This window comes from Globicephala melas, chromosome 3, assembly GCF_963455315.2.
Source record: "Globicephala melas chromosome 3, mGloMel1.2, whole genome shotgun sequence".
NCBI lineage: Eukaryota > Metazoa > Chordata > Mammalia > Artiodactyla > Delphinidae > Globicephala > Globicephala melas.
Genome location: NC_083316.1, coordinates 159,668,962 through 159,684,044, shown reverse-complemented (window position 1 = coordinate 159,684,044; position 15,083 = coordinate 159,668,962). Strand labels below are relative to the sequence as shown.

The window sequence follows — 15,083 nt, the reverse complement described above, 5'->3', positions numbered from 1 at the left end:
TCCTCATCTCAGGGTCAGCTTCTGGGGGAGGGCAGACCCCAAACTAAGACATGAAGGACAACTGTGGGTCCAAGGCTACCAGGTGCTTGGCACTCTATATGGGTTTCACATGTGATCACTCCACACAGTAACCCTGATTTGCAGAGATGATCACAGACTGTCCCCGACTTATGATGGTTTGACTTCAGATTTTTCAACTTCATGATGTGCAAAAGCAATCATTCAGTAGAAACTGAACTTTGAATTTTGATCTTTTCCAGGGCTAGACATACACTCTCGTGATGCTGGGCAGCTGGCAGTGAGCCTCAGCTCCCAGTCAGTCATATGGTTACAATGGTAAACAACTGATACACTTAAAACTATTCTGGTTTTTACTTTCAGTACAGTGTTCAACACATTACGTAAGATATTCAACATTTTATCAAATAGGTTTGTGTTTGATGATTTTGCTCCACTATAGGCTAATGTGAGTGTTCTGAGTACGTTTAAGGTACGATGTTTAGTAGGCTAAATGTATTAAATGTCTTTTCAATTTACAATATTTTCAACGTATGATGGGTTTATTGGGACGTAACCCCATCGTAAGTCCAGGAAGATCTGTATTCCTGTTTTTTTTTTTTTTTTGCGGTACGTGGGCCTCTCACTGTTGTGGCCTCTCCCGTTGCGGAGCACAGGCTCCGGACGCGCAGGCTCAGCGGCCATGGCTCACGGGCCCAGCCGCTCCGCGGCATGTGGGATCTTCCTGGACCGGGGCACAAACCCATGTCCCCTGCAACAGCAGGCGGACTCTCAACCACTGCGCCACCAGGGAAGCTCCTGTATTCCTGTTTTTAACGAGAAGGGAGAGGGAGAAACATGCCTGAGTCACTCAGTCCCTTCATAGCAAAGCTGGTCCCCAGACCCCTTTCCCCTCACCAGGTCCTGGAGGGTAGATCAGGGTAGACCTGATGCAGCGGAATCTTTTATTGAGAAGCTGAGCATCAGGGGCTCCCTGAGCTGGCTCTGAGAGGAATAGGGACTTTACAGCTGGAAGAGCTTGGCTCTGGGCTTGGTAAGAAAAAGCTCTCGGGAATTCCCTGGCCGTCCAGTGGTTAGGACTTGTCAGTGACACTGCCAGGGCGGGTTCAATCCCTGGTCGTGGAACTAAGATTCCACAAGCCACGTGGTGCAGTCAAAAAATTAAAAAGAAAAGAAAAAGCTCTCGGGCCAGCGCTGACACTAAGGAGGCCTGGAAAAGGGTAGTCACTGGAGGAGAACACCTATGTCTCATTTACAGACCTGAAGGTCAAGACATCTGTGAAAGTCAAGGCAGAGGAAGGAACCCTCGATGGTCATCCAGCTGGACCTTTCCTGGAAATTTAGGCTGCAGATATGCTCATGAGTGTGTGAAAGTACATGCATGGTCACCTAGGAGACATGAACTATTCAAATAAATGTCTATGTTCAAAGGAATCATAGCTAATACTTGATGTAGTGGGTTGAGTATTGTCCCTAAAAAGAAATGTTCTAGCATATCTTGGATAACATAGATAAGTTCTAACCTCCATATCTGTGAATATGACCTTATTTGAAATAAAGTCTTTTTGCAGATATAATTAAGGATCTCAGATGAAATTTATCCTAGATTTAGGGTGGGTCTAATAAGAGAAAGGAGTGTCCTCATAGAAATGAAGAGGAAGATCTGAGACAGAGAAAAGCCATGTGATGTCAGAGTCAGAGACTGGAGTGGCTCCTGCTCGCCACAACTAGAGAAAGCCCGCACGCAGCAACGAAGACCCAACACAGCCAAAAATAAATATAAATACATTTATAAAAAGATAAAAAGAAATAAATAAACCAAAGACTACAAGGATTGCTGGGAGAGAGGCATAGGATGAATTGTGCCTCAGATCCTTCAGAAGGAACCAACCCTGCCAACACCTTGATTTCAACTTCTGGGTCAAGTTTTATGGTTTAAAGTCACCCAGTTTGATCCCTCTGTTACGGTAGCCCAAGGAAACTAATACCTTTTCCTAATTATTTTGTTTACCGGCTGTCTCCTCAGTGGGCTCCTAAGCCTCAGGAGGGCCTGGAGTTTTGTCTGGTTTATTCACTTATGTGTTTCTATGAGCGGGTCCATAGTAGGTGCTCAATGTTGCACACCCGTGTATCAAGTGCTCAGTATGTGCCAGATTCTGTTCTACGTGCTCTTCCGTGGCTTAACTCGTTCTGTCCTCACTGCAACCTTCTAGCGCATACACTATTATTACGGCCATTTCAAAGGGAGGCAAACTGAGGCTCAAAGGGCACAGCCGGGATTCCAACCTACCAAAAGACATGCCCTGGATAATGGTCAACTACAATCATGAGACTCAGGAGAGGAGGGGCCCGAAGGGAGACATAAGCACATCCCAATAACAACCAAACAGCTTCCATTTCTCTCTCTCGAAACTGGAGGTAATAACCGCCTTCGCCCACGGCGTGGAGCCGAGATCCGCGAGGGTTTCGCCTGCGCATGCGCTTTTGCCCACAAGGCCTCCTGCGCCTGCGCACATTGCTCCGCCCCCTTTTGCAGCACTCACGGCGGCACTTTACGAGTCTGTCCCTCATTTCTCCTGTGAGAACACGGCCCGCCCCGCCCTCGTGCTTAGTAGGCCTCGCCTTACTCTGCGTGGATTGGTTGTCCTTCCCACGAGCCCCTCTCTGACTGGCTCGCGTCGCTGCCACTCCATTTCAGCCTAGTGGCGCGCAGCGGGGCTGCTACCGGCGGGAACGTGAGCGGCGGCGGCGGTGGCGGAAGTGGCCGGCGAGCCCGGTCCCCGCCGACACCATGGTGAGGGCAAGACGACGGGGGAGCCGGCCGCCAAGGGCCCTCGGGGCGGGTGCTGGGGCAGGGGGTGATGCGGAGCGAGCGTGCCATCCGGGCCTCGAGTCCTCCCACCCCCGGCCCGAGGGGGTGGTAACTGAGACCGGGGACGGCAGGGGCTTCTTTCAGGACACCCAGCATGTCGGTCTCAGGGGAACTTGGGACTGACCGAACGTGTAATCATAGTATAGCGGTGTAGCCGCAGTCTTCCCATTTTTCAGGTGGGGAAACAGGCCGGAGAGGAAAGGGACCCACCGAAGGGCCCGGTGAATGCCGCAGAGTGACTTTTCGGGCAGGGAAGTGACTCCGAGTGCATCCGACCCAGGCTAACCTCATAGATTGTAAAGCTAGAGCGCCAAGAAGTAGGGGGCCGGTGTGCGTTCTCAAATTAAACCAATTTAGGGAATTTCAGGGCTTGTAAGGCCCTTAGAATGCTAGCCGCACAACTTCCTGTGCCTCTCTTTTTCAGGCTGACAAACAGACCCCGAGAAGGGTTTGCTTCTTCCTGTGTCACACAGTATGTCGTTCAGAGGGAGAGGGGGTATTTTGAGCTAAGGATGGACTAACTGCACCCTCCCAGTTCACAAAAAGAAAAATTGAGGCCCTGACAGGAAGCCTCCCCAGGGCCATGGCGCTCACAAGTTGTGGAAGTTGTAGATCTAACCCAGAGAGTGTCTGTGCCCCCAGCGTATGACAGGGAAACGGAGGTCCACACAGAGGAATTGAGAGCTGAGAGCTTCTTGGGAGAGTACCTGGCCCATCAGCACCTGAGTTGCTCTGAGATGGTTGCACATTTTTCAGAGCCGACCGTGAGGGCTCGCTAAATTCTCCTGGTCAGTGTAAGGATGGAGAGAAGGAAGCAGGTTCCTCTCTGCTGGAGGGTAGAGTTGGTCTGAGGGACTGGGCATGGAGACAGGATCTTTGTCTTTTATCTTCATATAGTCCCAGAGCCTAGAACAGTGTCTGTGTGAAGTACAGATTCATTCATTCAACCTGTTCGCGCCTTCTGAGGAGTGTTCAGGAGTGGACAAGGCATGACACACTGCCTGTTCCCTGTGGTCAGGGCAGGGCAGGGCCGGAAGCAGAGGTGTGGGCGAGGGAGTGGGTGGTCTGCAACCAGCTTCCTGAGTTGGGAGCCTCAGGATACTATTAGGTCTAGTCCTGGATTGGTCCAGGCCTGAGGGTCAGACCCCAGGCGTTCTGAGAAAGGCCAGAAAAAGGAGTTCTCATGCCTAAAGCTCTTTTATGACTTTCCCGACTCCAGATGACCCTGTCTCCCCCTGAACTGGGTGTTTGGCCCTTTCCTGTCTCCCTGGCACCTTCAAGTGTCTTCCATCCCCACACCCCTGCCGCCGCCCCTTCCCCTTGGCTTTTAAGTTCACCGAGGATCCTCCCCTTCCGTTCGCCTCTGTCTCCAGCACAGTTTGGGGACAAGGACGTAGAAGATGGCAAGATGTGACCACTGCTTGGCATTGCTATCCCAGTGCCACCTCTCCTTTGAGCCTCTCCTTTGAGCAAGAATCCCCCCTGCCCCAAGTGCCTCCCTTGGTGGTGTGTGCTGTATTTGTTCAGAAAATATTTACTGAGTCCTTCACGTGTGCCTGGCCCTGGTGTTCAGTGCTGGACAAAGTCCACATCCTCTGAATTTTCCAGTCTAGCAGGAGGCTTGTGGCACTTCCAGTCTAGCCAGGGAGACATAATAAATAAACAAGTTAATTAGAGACTGGCTACGTCCTATAATAGAAACAGCAGAGGGTGGCCCAGGTGGAAACCGTGTTCCCTCCATGGGGTTATAATGAGGGCCTGGCCGAGGGAGCAGCCGCCAGCCTGGGGAAGGGCACCCCAGGCAGAGGGAACCGAGGAACAAAGCTTGGCCAGCAGCACCGGGCATGGTGTGTGAGGCGCTGAGTGGGCCAGTTTGCTGGACCGTGTCAGGCCTGGCTCTGGCTCGCCTAGGGGGCGGCTGCGCAGGCGAGGGTTGTGAGCAGGTGCTGGACCCATCTGTGTTGCAGCCGTATTCTGAGGGCACACTGCCAGCAACAGCTAAGGAGGTTGTGGGTCCTTCAGGGCTGTGCTGCCGGTAGCTGGGACAGGGTGGCAACCTGAGAGGGACTGGCATAGAGGCTCTGTATGCCACTGAAGGACGTCTGTGGGTCCCCTGCTGGCAGGCATCAGCCTACTTTCCCCGGCTTTAGCGGGATCTTGCTCCATGTCCCTGGGCAGGTCCCATCTGCTCTACCGCTGGTGCCTCATCTAGAGGGGCCTTGACTGTACTGCTGTGACCCTCCCTCCACCTCTCAGCACTGAGTCCATCTTCATTCTCGCCTTCCAGGGCTAAGCTGGTCCTGTCCCCTCTCTGCTGATCTGGGAGGAGGACCTAGGTGTGTCATCGCCCTGGTCCAGATTCCCATTGTGGGCACAGAGAACAGGCTTGCCCAACAAAGCGTGAGGCTTCTCCGTTGTAAAATACCCCCTGGGTGTGTGGCTCGTGCACGCGCGGCTGAGCCTCCAGCTCTCCGCACCCGGCAGCATCACACAGATGCATTCCGGAGGAGAGGGCAAGAGCTGCAGGTTGGCCACATTGGGACCCCAGCCTGCCTGCCCACCCTCCTCGGAGCAGCCACCTCCTCTCCACGTGGCTCCTTCTTCCTCCTTATCGTGCCCTTCCAGGAAGCCAGTGCAGGAAGTGGGCTTGGGCCTGGCTTCCTGCCGCCCCTGGATCTTCCCTGGGTGGCTCTTAGGGAAGGCCCGTGGGATGTGAGATATCCCCCCACCAAGCCCTTCCATAGGGAGCCATCCTCTGGGGGTTGAGGGCCCCTTGTGGCCTCCTGAGAGAGGCCACACAGTCCCCACCACCTGGAGAAGCAGCTGCCTCCTATTGGAGGGTGAGGGTGGGCTGGGACTCCCCTGCCAAGAAGTCCTGGGGCTCAGGCCAACTTAGGATTGCAAAGTTGCTCGGGCAAGGTGTGATCCTTGCTGAGGCAGTTTCCCATCTTGTGGGGCCCTTGGTCTAGAACCTTCACCTGACTATACTGGATAGGCTGTCACTGGACCCTGGACCCAAGCACTGCCACCTGAGTCACTGTTCTGGAGACCCAGAGACAGGCCCCAGTGTATGGGTTGTGATTTGTGTACCTAAAATGAAAAGAACTGACTTATTTTCCCCAGTTACACTATATGTTTTTTATAAAAAAGAAATTCAGCAATAATGGGAAAAGAACTATCTTGAAAGTTCACCTTATCAGGGGGCGTTTTTAAATCCCATCCTTTATCTGCTCTCACTTGGAGTGACCACAGGCTTCTTCTGAAATGTTTCTTCCTCTCACCTGGTGAATTCCTCTATGAACACCCAGCTCAGATGTGGCCTCTGATTGGGAGGCCAGTTGCGCCTGGCCAAATCACTCTTGGTTCAATCAGAGCTGCCCCCTGAGCCCCCTGTGGGCTCAGCGTGAGCTGGCTTCTGACAGATGGGGTCAAGTCAAGCTCCGTCTCTCACTAGCTCACTGGTGCCGGGCAAGTTCCTCAGTCTCTAAGCTGCAGTATCTCCGTCCATAAAGTGGGTGTGATGATAACCACCTACCATGCCGACAATGAAAGGCCTAGCTAGAGCTGCATGTATTAGCCTGGATGTATCTCAGAAACATCAGTGGAGCAAAAAATTCAAGCAGCAGCAGAACCTGTGTGCTGTGATGCTGTTGATAAGCATGGAGGGCTACACCTGGTCCTGTCAGGGGTGGGACTATATGCAGCCTGAGCTACAAAGAAATGCCCGGAATGGTCAGCGCCAAGACCAGAGGGCAGATGCCTCTGCAATTGCAGGGGTGGGGGTGTTCCTGAGACTTTTCTGTCCTAAGCTAGGAGGCAGGTATGTGTCCTGGGCTTGGGCAGAGTTCAGAAGCTGCATTTCTGTCGGGGAATGTGTGCTCCTGGAGTCTCAGCCCTGCCCAGAGGCCAGGGCTCCACAGCACTGGCTGATGAAACAAGTCATGTGCTTTTGTTTGCCTTTCAGCTTCCTTTGTCACTGCTGAAAACGGCTCAGAATCACCCAATGGTGAGTACTTGCTGGTCTGGGATGGCACATTTCAGCGGGGACCAGCCTCAGCACAGGGACAGGGACACTGGGCAAAGGGTGAGGTGCCTCCAGCCAAAGTCACTTCCTGCCTGTCCTCTTTTCCCTCCCACGTGCGTCAGGACCTGTGTCATTTCTGCTCCTGATCAAAGTAATACATGCTTATTAAAAGTGTCAAATACTAGAGATTCAGAGAAAGTGGAAGCTCCTCTTCGTTCATCTTCCCAACTATTTAACTATTCTTTGATATATACACATCTGCACTTTTAACATGTGTGTAAGCGTGAATGAGTTTTTAAAATATGGATAGGTTCATGCGATGCTCATTCCCTAAGCTGCTTTGTCCTTTCGTGATAAAGTGTAGTATCTGTCAATATGTTCTGTTGTCTTTTCTTTTTTTTTAAATTCAGACGTTATTCACATACCATACAATTCAACCTTTCGAAGTACAGTTTAGGGACGTTCAGTACATTCACAGTTTTGTGCAACCACCACCTCTATGTAGTTCCAGAGCAATCCTGTCACCCCAAAAGGTGATCCAGTCTCCATTAGCAGCTGCTCCCCTCCCCCTCCACCCGCCCCCCGCCCCAGCCCCGGGCAACCACGAATCTGCTTTCTGTCTCTGTGGATTTGTCTGTTCTGGACATTTCCTGTAAGTGGGATCACACAACATGTGGCTTTTCATGTCTGGCTTCCTTCACTTAGCATGATGTTCTTGGGGTTTGTCCACATTGTAGCATGTGTCAAAGCTTCATTCCTTACGGCCAGGTGATATTCCATTGTGTGGATACACCACATTTTATTTATCCATTTGTCCACTGATGATGGACATTTGGGTTGTTACCACTTTTTGGCTATTCCTGAAGATTTTAGCTGCTGGGAACATCCGTGAACACATTTTTCCATGGATGTATGTCTTCGTTTCTCTTGGGCAGATAGCTGAGTTCATTCCTTTTATTTCTTTTTTTTTTTCCAAACTTGAAAGTGATGACTTTACAAATCATATTTTAAATCTTAAAGTGGTTGCCAAGGGAAACGGGCAGAGTAGCTGGAAAATGTCTGCAGCACTGCAGAAGGCAGCAGGAGAGCGCATGATGTCTGCCAGGTGGCCGTACGGGGACTCGGCTGTATCGTCCTGCAGGCTCGCCAAGATCTCACCCTCGCCACGTCACTGTCACCTACCAGCAGGAACTTCAGCAGGAAGTCATAGGCACGGACCAGGCTGCCGCTGGCGCTCATTATGCCGGCGCCTGCACCCATGCCCAGCCCATGGAACAATACAGAGGTGGCGGCTGTGAGCCCAGTGCCTCTCCAGCCCTGAGAGTTGATTTTTTTTTTTAACTTTTTATTTTATGTTGGAGTATAGTTGATTAACAATGTTGTTAGTTTCAGGTGTACAGCAAAGTGATTCGGTTACACATATACATGTGTCTATTCTTTTTCAAATTCTTTTCCCATTTAGGTTGTTACATAATATTGAGCGGAGTTCCCTGTGCTATACAGTACTTCCTTGTTGGTTATCCATTTTAAATATAGTCCTGTGTACATGTCAATCCCAAATTCCCTAACTATCCCTTCCCCCCACCAATCCCCTCTGGTAACCATAAGTTCATTCTCTAAATTGATTCTTTTTTAAGTCTCAGCCTTTTCCTAGCAAAAGCCTGTCTTCTGCATGACGCGCTTTTCCAGAAACACATCAAAATAAGCAAGTAGTTATTGCAATGAAAAACAGTTTTTCCAGACCACCAAGGATCACATGTGTGCCATCACCGGGCACCTGCCCGGCCCCCGGCCACCCTTACTCATTCCTTTAAAGATGTGGGGGGGGGGGGGTTTGTCTGTTTCTTTCTTCCGCACACAAAAAAATGGTTTCATCGTAGAAAGTCTACAATGCCCAGCAAAGCGTAGCGAGAAAGCAGAGCGTGTCTCCTGTAAGGTGGGCCCCTGGGGGCCTGGGCACCGTGTGCTGTGGCCAGTGGGTCCGAAGAAGACACGAGGATGTGTCTGAATGAGGCCTGGTGGTGGTGGCCTGCTCTTCGGGGTAAGTCTGCACCCCTCTTAGGGCCTGAGACTGATGTGGGACCCGTTTTCTCTCCAGTTGGTGGAGCTCAAAAATGGGGAGACGTACAATGGGCACCTGGTGAGCTGCGACAACTGGATGAACATCAACTTGCGTGAAGTGATCTGCACGTCCAGGGTGAGTGCCCTCCACCCCGAGTCTGCTCTCGCTGCCTGGGGGCCTTGGGGCAGCTCCGGTCTGGTGGGCAGAGCGAGTGGGGGTCGTGTGGCCAGGAATGCGCACTGGGACCCGGGGCTTTACAGAGCCTCAGCATCCTCGCCTCCAAGTGGGGTAAAAGCCCTTCCCTGGACGTGTGGGAGGAGTGGGAGGGTGCCTACCGCAGCCTATACCACCAGTCATCCTGCCAGGGGCGGGGCCTCTTGCAGGGGCGGGGCCCGAGGGACTAGTCAGGATGTTGGGGGGAACAGCCGGACAAGGCTCCAAGTCTCTCTAGTGCCCTGGACTTTGCACCTGCGGGGATGCTGCCCAGCAGGCACTGAGCTGCTCCTGCATCCCCGGGTGCCACCCCTGACCAAGAAGGACTTAGGCCTGGGGGGTGCTTCTGGCCATAAATCCCTGCTCTACAGGGAGGGGGTGGGCTCCAGGGCAGGCCCCACCGTCCTTGTTAGCCTCTGCTGCCTTTGGTCCTGGCTGTGGGCATTGCCCACCATGTGGGCCGTGGTGGCGTGACTGTGGGATGTGCAGGCCACCACGGGGCTTGTTTCCCCTGAGGCCTGAAACCAGGAAGTGCAGGGCCGGGGTGGGGGAGAATGTTCCCCAGGGTCATCCCCGCCTTGGGATGATCCACAGAGTGCTGAGGACGGTGATGAAGGCAGGACTCCCTCCCCCTAATCTGCACTGGGTTCTGCTAGAGCTTTCCTTTCACCTTGATTCCAGTCTCTGTCCCCCTGCCCAAGATAGCCCCTCATGTTACAGGGAGGAAGCTCCTGGAGGGCCCAGGCAGGGCCCGGCTGTCTTGAGCCACAGGCAGTGTGCCCCAGGGCTCACCACGCCAGCATACGGCAGAGCACAAGGCAGCCACTCTCACCCCGGTCTGTGCTCCTGGACAGTTCACACCCCAAAAGGCAGACAGAGGGCTGTGACCCCCTACCCTCACCTGCTTGGCTCTGTGACCTGCTTCTTAGGACCGAACTCCTGGTGGCAGGCGTTTCCAGTGTGCCTGTGGCAGACGATGCCACAGTGCACAGCTGAGCGCTTGTCCTTCTGCATGCCGCTGTTACGTCTGTGTCCACTTCTGGGACCTAGAACCAATCGCTGGGTCTCAGGGCAAGGTCCGTCCGGCCTCCATGGCCAGCCGAGACTGGACACGTGGCTCCCCCTGGGGAGTCCCCCTCTGTGACCCAGCGGTTGGGAGGAGAGGCTGGTGGGAGGTACCGTCTCACGCAGGCCACCCAGAGTCCTCATCTGTAAACAGGTGATGGCAGCCCCTCCTTCCCTTGGGTAGCAGGTGGCTGAACAGAGATCCCAGGGGCTGAGAAAGCACGGGAGAGCAAGGGTCGGGAGGCATTTAGCTGCCTCCATGGAAAGCACAGTAAACCCTGTTCCTACAGGGAGCGCGCTGGGCTCGGCCTGCCCTTGGCTGAGGGAAAGCCTCGCGCTGAGCCACCGGCCCCGGCCCCAGCCCCAGCCCCGGCCCTGAGCTTCCACACAATCATTGTTTCTGTCTGGCTGTACTTTGCATCCCCACGGACTTGGCCCCTTGCCTACCATTTCTGGGAAAGGAATGCTCTGAGGCCTCTTGGGGTTCCTGTATGGGTCGGGGGCTCTCGTGTGTGTTCCTGGGAAGAGTTGGCCCGCAAACATTCCATTTGTCCCTGCCGAGTACCTCCACTGGGCTGGGCCAGATCGGCCCAGGCACCGCTGATGAGTGTCATGCAGGACTGGGGCTTGCAGGGAGGCTGGAAGCAAGGCCTGTTGAGGACTGGAGTTAGCCAGACGTGAAAAGGTGGGAACAGCGTGTGCAAAGTGCTGGGGCCCGGAAGCCCACCGTGTGTGTTCCAGAAAGTTCCATCTGGAAGGCACATCGAGTGCCGAGAGAGGGCAGCCAGGGTGGGGCTGGATCTCAGGCCCTCTGGAACCACACTGAGGAGTTTGGACCTCGTCCTTGGGCCAACGGGGCGCTGATTGGGATCTAAGCAGGGAGGTGTCTTGGTCTGATTTCTAGGCGTGGCGGGGGAGGGTTACCAGGCTTCTGGCCTGGGCAACAGGGATGGGGCCGGAGAATTCATCTGATGGATGAGGCCCCGGGCTCCCGCCCAAGGGCAGTAGGAGGTAGCGTGGAGGGAAGGCCTTTTGCTGGTCGCAGGGTATATGGTGGTGGGGAGGAAACAGTCAGCATCCTAAGAACTGCAGGGTTGGTGTTGCTCAGGAGTCTGCAACTTTACAAGCCCCTTGTCTCTCTAGCCTCCAATAGCTCTCCTGAAAACTGGCATCACTGGGAGCTGCCCCTGGCTGGCCCCAGACCTGGCTCCCCACCCCCGTCCTGGCCCTCTTCACCCATCACACAGGGTCTCTGTCCTGCTCACTTGTGTCCCATGCCCAGCTCAGACCCTGCCACGAGATACTTGTGTGAATGAATGAGTCAGGGTGCATAGAGAGGGTTCCAGAAGGTGAATTCTGGAAGGCTGGGGGCAGGAGGGGGAGGAGCTGGGCTGTGGCAGCACCTGGCGCGTGGGACAGCCTCACCCCTCTCCAGGCTTCGGGCTGCATCCCCCACTGGAGGACAGGCTGAGGACACGGAGGCTTCTCACGAGGCCCTGCCCCACCCTCTCTCATGTGTGAAGGGCTGCCAAGGATCTGGAGAGATCCTGCTGGAGTGCGGCCCCTCCAGTGTCCCGTCCAGGACGAAGAACTTTGCAGCCTGCGGGGCCTGCGGGGGCGATGCCAGGTGCAGGCGGCCTGAGGGGACAGATGCTGCCCCGGCCATCTGCACCTGCTCTGCAGGGACCCTACCACCCCCCCAAGAGATCTGACACACACACCCTCTCTCACAGGACGGGGACAAATTCTGGCGGATGCCCGAGTGCTACATCCGCGGCAGCACCATCAAGTACCTGCGCATCCCTGATGAGATCATCGACATGGTCAAGGAGGAGGTGGTGGCCAAGGGCCGCGGCCGCGGTGGCCTGCAGCAGCAGAAGCAGCAGAAGGGCCGCGGAATGGGGGGCGCTGGGCGAGGTATGCCCTTCTCTCCCTGCTTCCTCCCTAGCAGGCTGCTGGGGCCTCCCCATTGGCGGGGGTGACTCTAGCACGTGGCATCCGTCCCGGCCCAGTGTTGACATTCTTGGCTGGTGCCGTCATGGTGCCGAGGGCCTGGCTCTGAGCCCCTCCTACATGGAGCTGGGGGGCTGTGACTCATGGGGCTCCTCTGCAGAACAGCTGATGCTGCTGGTTGCCGCCTGTCCCCACCGCAGGAGCCCAACCCGGGGAGCCCAGCTGAGTCCTGGTGGTCAGTGCTGACCCTCACCCACCTGGGCCCTCCTGCCCCACAGTGGCTCTCAGTGCTCCCTTAGGTCTGGGTCCAGGCCCACATAGACCTGGGACTTGAGCCCTGCCTGTGTTTCCTGGCAGGTGCTCTGGGCACCTCGCCAAGGCTCAGTTTCCCCTCTGCAGAGAGGGTCCCACAGTGCCCGCCTCACTAGACTGCGGGTGAGTACCCCAGCGCAGTACTCATGGAACCCTTCCCTGCTATGACTCCTTTATACAAAGCCAAGGTCATGCCTTTTGGATAGATCCCAGCACACCACCCTGAGATTATAAATCTGGCATAAAATTAAACTTGTGCAGTCAGCTGGGGCCTGAGCCCAGAGGCCATCTGCAGACCCTGCCCTTCCCGCCTCCCCCGCCCGGCTCCTGTTCTTGGAGGGACCTGGCTTTGTCTCTTGCATCTGGAGGGGCCTCCTGTGTGCCAGGCCCGGGGCCCACCTTGGGGGCTCATGGGCAGGGCTGGGAAGGGCACAGGAGCCAGCCATGAGCTGAGGCTCACGTGACAATCAGAAAGGAGCCAGATGGAAGAGGGCAGGAGGGCACCCCAGGTGGAGAGTAGCCTAGGATGGGGGTGAGCAGGGTCCCAGGGGTCCCAGGACCTGTCCCCGGGGCTAGACCCTTCACTGGAGGCCACCACTGTCAAGTAAACTGCCTGAAGGAGCAGGGAGGACGGGGAGAGCGGCTTGCTCGGGCGGCTCCGAACGGAGGCCACGGGGCCTTCCACAGCCAGTGGGACTCTCACAGGGGTCCCCGCATAGCCAGGCTCCCCTTGGCAAAGCTGGTCTTGCCCCATGAGACGTGAGGTTAGGCAGACCCTGCCAGCATTGGCTTCTGTCCCCAGAGGGCCCCCTGCATGTCTGTGGAGGAAGGGGGCCTGTGTGTACATTTCTATGTCCCCATGCTGCCCTGATCCTTCTGGGACCTCCCTGGGCCGGGGGCATGCCCTCCCTCCAACTACTCACCTCCCCCAACAGCAGTGCCATTGTTCCACGTAAAATGTATTTTGGAAACAGCGCCACCACTGACTGCAGAGGTCAGGGCTCAGGAGGCTCCCCTGCCCCTTCTCCAGGCTGGACACACACAAACCACCCAGTCGTTTCTCTCCTGGGCCAGATGCGGGTGGTGCCAGAGCAAGGAAGGTCCAGGTCCCCTGGTGCAGCTCCCAGCCTCACAGCTGGGGGTCATTGCCCCATCCCTGGACTGAGTCCAGGCCTTGTCTTAGTTCGTGCCCCCCCTCCTCCTCCTGGAAGCCCTTCTGGCTTTGTCCTGGTGACTGCCCTCCACCTTGGCCCCCAGCCCTCTCTTCCAGGAAGCCCGCCCCAAGCCCCAGTGTGACTTGGTGCCAACCTTTGTCCTCCCTGGCATCCTTTACACCCCTGGGGGGCCTGGTCTGGTCCCTTGTCACACTGAGAATGTTCTGGAGCACTACCCATGCCCAGCCCTGGTCGACACTCCATCTCAGATTCTCAGCCTGCCCTTCCCGCCAGAGGTAGGATCACTGCCCTCACTTTATAGAAGTGGAAGCTGAGACCCAGAGGGATTAAACAACTTGGCCACAGTCTAAGGATTCCAGTTCCTGGTCCCAGTCCACAGTGGGCCTCCCAGCCCGGCTTTGCTAAAGCCCGTTTCCCCTGTCTCACAGGTGTGTTTGGGGGCCGGGGCCGAGGTGGAATCCCAGGCACCGGCAGAGGTCAACCAGAAAAGAAGCCAGGCAGACAGGCGGGCAAACAGTGAGCCGCCCCTCTGTTCCCCAGAGATTGAGCCACCGCCACCGGGCATCTGCTTCCACCCGCAAGGCCGCGTTTCTACTCTCCAGTTTATGAGTCTGTTCAGAACAAAAAGAAGAGGCAGGTGTTGGGGGAGGACCCCCCTGCCTGTCATCTTGTGATCCTCCTCTTTTTTTGTCAGCCAGCAGTTCTACAGTTGGAAACGTTATTCTGTGCTTCTGGTTTTGTGAAGTCGCAGCCAACTTGATTCCTGAAGATTCTGTGTTTAATGAATCTTTAAAGCCCTCACTCTTGTCTTAAGGGCAGGCATTTTCCAAACAGGTTTGTTTTGCATTTTGTGTTAGATCCCTGTGTGGCGAACAGACGGGAGGTTTTTATTTTAAGCTGTTTGCGCTGAGATTGACAGCCTGGAGAGTTTCCTAAAACACGGACCCCAAAATTGCCTTTTCAAAACGAATCCAGGCGAACGTATGCCTCAGAAGCTGTTCTGGGGGACGACGCTGGGCCCTGTCCCTTCACTTCCTCTCTCCCTCTTTGTGTTACAAAAATAAAAACAAATACAACTACAAACTGTAAATCCATTAATTCCTTTTGAACCACTGGGTGCATCTAGTAGGTAGTGTCCTCAGGAAATCACAGCCCCATGCAAGAAGTTGTCTTTTGTACCCTGTGGCCTCTCACTGAGGGGAAGCAATTTGTTGGGACACTGGTTCCCATGTCCCTCAGCAGCCTCTTAACAAAAGGTGGAAGGCAAGACTGGGCTCTGGGCAGTAGGCGACCCCCTCTTCTCTTTGTGGGGAGGTGGGGGGAGGAAAGTCCCAGGTGGGAGCCAGCGGGACACCTACACCGCCTGGCGTTGCCACCAGTGTTCTGCCC

General features: G+C 55.1%; 1 protein-coding gene across 1 annotated transcript; it reads left to right on the top strand.

Annotated features, from left to right (window-relative positions):
* The first annotated feature begins 2,694 nt into the window (after positions 1–2,694).
* Positions 2,695–14,771, top strand: LSM4 (LSM4 homolog, U6 small nuclear RNA and mRNA degradation associated). Its single transcript, XM_030880114.2, has 5 exons — positions 2,695–2,812; positions 6,855–6,896; positions 9,013–9,111; positions 11,988–12,171; positions 14,123–14,771. The coding sequence occupies exons 1-5, from the start codon at positions 2,810–2,812 to the stop codon at positions 14,212–14,214; spliced, it is 420 nt and encodes a 139-aa protein (XP_030735974.1). The 5' UTR covers positions 2,695–2,809; the 3' UTR covers positions 14,215–14,771.
* Positions 14,772–15,083: the final 312 nt, after the last annotated feature.